The sequence below is a fragment of the Plasmodium vinckei genome (assembly GCF_900681995.1).
Source record: "Plasmodium vinckei vinckei genome assembly, chromosome: PVVCY_13".
Lineage (NCBI taxonomy): Eukaryota > Apicomplexa > Aconoidasida > Haemosporida > Plasmodiidae > Plasmodium > Plasmodium vinckei.
Window position 1 is genome coordinate 2275150 of NC_051305.1, and position 2759 is coordinate 2277908.

General features: G+C 25.7%; 1 protein-coding gene across 1 annotated transcript; it reads left to right on the forward strand.

Moving 5' to 3' along the window:
- Window positions 1-294: 294 nt before the first annotated feature.
- PVVCY_1306310 (DNA topoisomerase 3, putative) lies at window positions 295-2325 on the forward strand (the record flags this gene model as incomplete). Its single annotated transcript, XM_008624301.1, has 1 exon — window positions 295-2325. One exon carries the CDS (start codon window positions 295-297, stop codon window positions 2323-2325), a length of 2031 nt encoding a protein of 676 aa, XP_008622523.1.
- Window positions 2326-2759: the final 434 nt, after the last annotated feature.

Below are 2759 nucleotides of genomic sequence, written 5' to 3' on the forward strand. Positions count from 1 at the left end.
AAGAGAAAGATGTTTTGACAATTTGTTTACAGCGACCATTTATATGGTTTTATGTAACACGCTTGACGTGATATATGCTGCTTTGGTTTAGGTTATATATATTACGTCTTATTTCGTATCCTTTTTATATCATATTTTTTTGTATACATATCTTTTATGGATATACATAGTGACACACATATGCATTTTAAGGCTGTCGAATTGAAAGGAATAAAAGAGGGGTATCCAATAAAATGGTTAACGAAAAGAAAGGGAAAAAAGAATAAAACATAATTAAAAAATTGCCTAGCTTTCATGGGGCGTATAAAAGTTCTAAATGTGGCTGAAAAGCCATCAGTTGCATCCGCAATAGTTTCGATCCTTAGTAAAGGGAAAAGTAATAAAAAAAAAAGTTATAGTAAATATAATCCTGTATTCACGTTTGATTATAAAATGGAAAATGAAACATGGTCTATGTTTGTAACATCAGTAACGGGCCATTTAACAGATCAAAAATTTGATGACAAATACAAGAATTGGAATAATACAGATCCGCATGAACTTTTTGATGCTAAAATAACTATATATATAGACAAAGATAAAAAGCCTATTGAAAATAATTTAAAAAAATATTCAAAAGATTGCAATGTTTTAATTTTATGGTTAGATTGTGATAGAGAAGGAGAGCATATTTGTTTTGAAGTAATAAATGCATGTTCTGTTACTAATAAGAAATTAAAAATTCACAGAGCTCAGTTTTCAGCTGTTACAGAAAAAGATATAAAATATGCAATTAACAATTTGAAATCCCCAAATAAAAATTTAGCTCAAAGTGTGGATGTTAGAAGAGAAATTGATTTAAGAATGGGTTCTATTTTCACTAGATTTATGACCATTCGATATTTTAAATTAGTACAAAACGACACAAAAATTATTAGTTATGGGCCATGCCAATTCCCTACATTAGGATTTGTAGTAAATAGATATATGCAAATAAAAAATTTTAACAACGAATACTATTGGACTATCAAAATGGGATATTTATACCAGGATAAAGATGGTAATAATTCCAATCTTTTTTTGGACAATATTGGAAAGAATAAAAAAGGGCGTGAAAAAAAAAAGAAAAAAAAAGGCAAAAAAAAGAAAAATTGCAGTGATTATTATAGTAGCGATGATGATGAAAATAATAGCTATGGTAGAGATAATAGACCAGATTCATCAAACACAAATTACGTTGTAGATTTTACCTGGTCTCGATTAAAATTATTTGATCATTTAGGAGTTGTTTTAATTTATGAAGACTTGTTAAAAAATCCTTTATGTAGGATATCAAACATTTTCGAAAAAGAAGTAAAAAAATATCGGCCATTCCCTTTAAATACATTGCAAATGACTAAACTTGTTTCTAAGTATTTTCATATATCTTCAAAAGAATGTATGAATATCGCTGAAAAGTTATACAACAAAGGTTATATTAGTTATCCTAGGACAGAAACTAATTATTTTGTAGATTCTATGAATTTACGAAAATTTATAAACGAATTAAAAAAAAATAATATTTTTGGTAGTTATGCTGCGAAATTAGCTGAAAATGGTAATTGTAAACCTAGAAAAGGGAAACTAAATGATAAAGCACATCCCCCTATACACCCAGTTAAAAATATGAACAAGGCAAACAATGTTGATTTTAAAGAATGGAAAATATATGAATTTATTTGTAGACATTTTTTAGCTGTTTGTAGTGATGATGCAATAGGTTTTGATACAAAAGTTGTTGCTAATATAGGAGCGGAACAATTTTATTGCAAAGGATTAAAAATAAAAAATAAAAATTATCTAGAAATTTATATATATGAGAAATGGAATGATAAAATTTTGCCACCTTTTCAAATTAATGATGAATTTTATCCATATAGTTTAGTAGTTGAAGAAGGAATAACGCAACCACCAAAATATTTATCCGAATCTGATTTGTTGTCACTTATGGATAAATATGGTATAGGAACTGATGCAACAATGCATGAACATATAGAAAATATTCAAAAAAGAAATTATGTTTATAAAAATTCTAAAAATTTATTTATTCCAACAAAATTGGGAATTGCATTAATATTGTCTTATAAAAAATTTAAAGATATAGGTGTAGATTTAACCGAGCCATCTTTAAGAGCTAAGATGGAAAGAGATATGTTTTTAGTCGCTTCAGGTGAAAAGGGGAAAAATGAAATTATAAGAAATTATATTGATATAATGAAATATATATATCAGGAAATATACAACAGGATAGATTTACTCGATGAAAATATCAATTATTATATAAATAACCCAGAAATACTGAATTAGAATTGTTTTATTCATATATATGTGCTTATTTTAATTGTCAAAAGGCAATTTATTTTGAACGAATCTTTTATTGTTTTGAAAAAATTTATTATTCTCTCCATTTGTTCACTATTTATTTAATTAAATATTTTTTGAAATTAACATATTTTGTTTTAAAAATCTAATGATTTTATTTTTTATATTATATGCATACTGAGGACAGTAAAAATATAGTATATTTAAAAATTTTTAATATAACTTATTTTACTGAAGGAAAATACCCATAGATATTGTTTTTACGCGTTAAAGATCACTAGAAATAACCAAACATATTTTTAATATTGTAATGGGAATATAAAAAATGCCAATTTTTTGGATTTATTATATTACATATATAAATACGCGTGTAGACATATAATTAAATATATGGGTATAGCAAACATTTCAAATGGCTA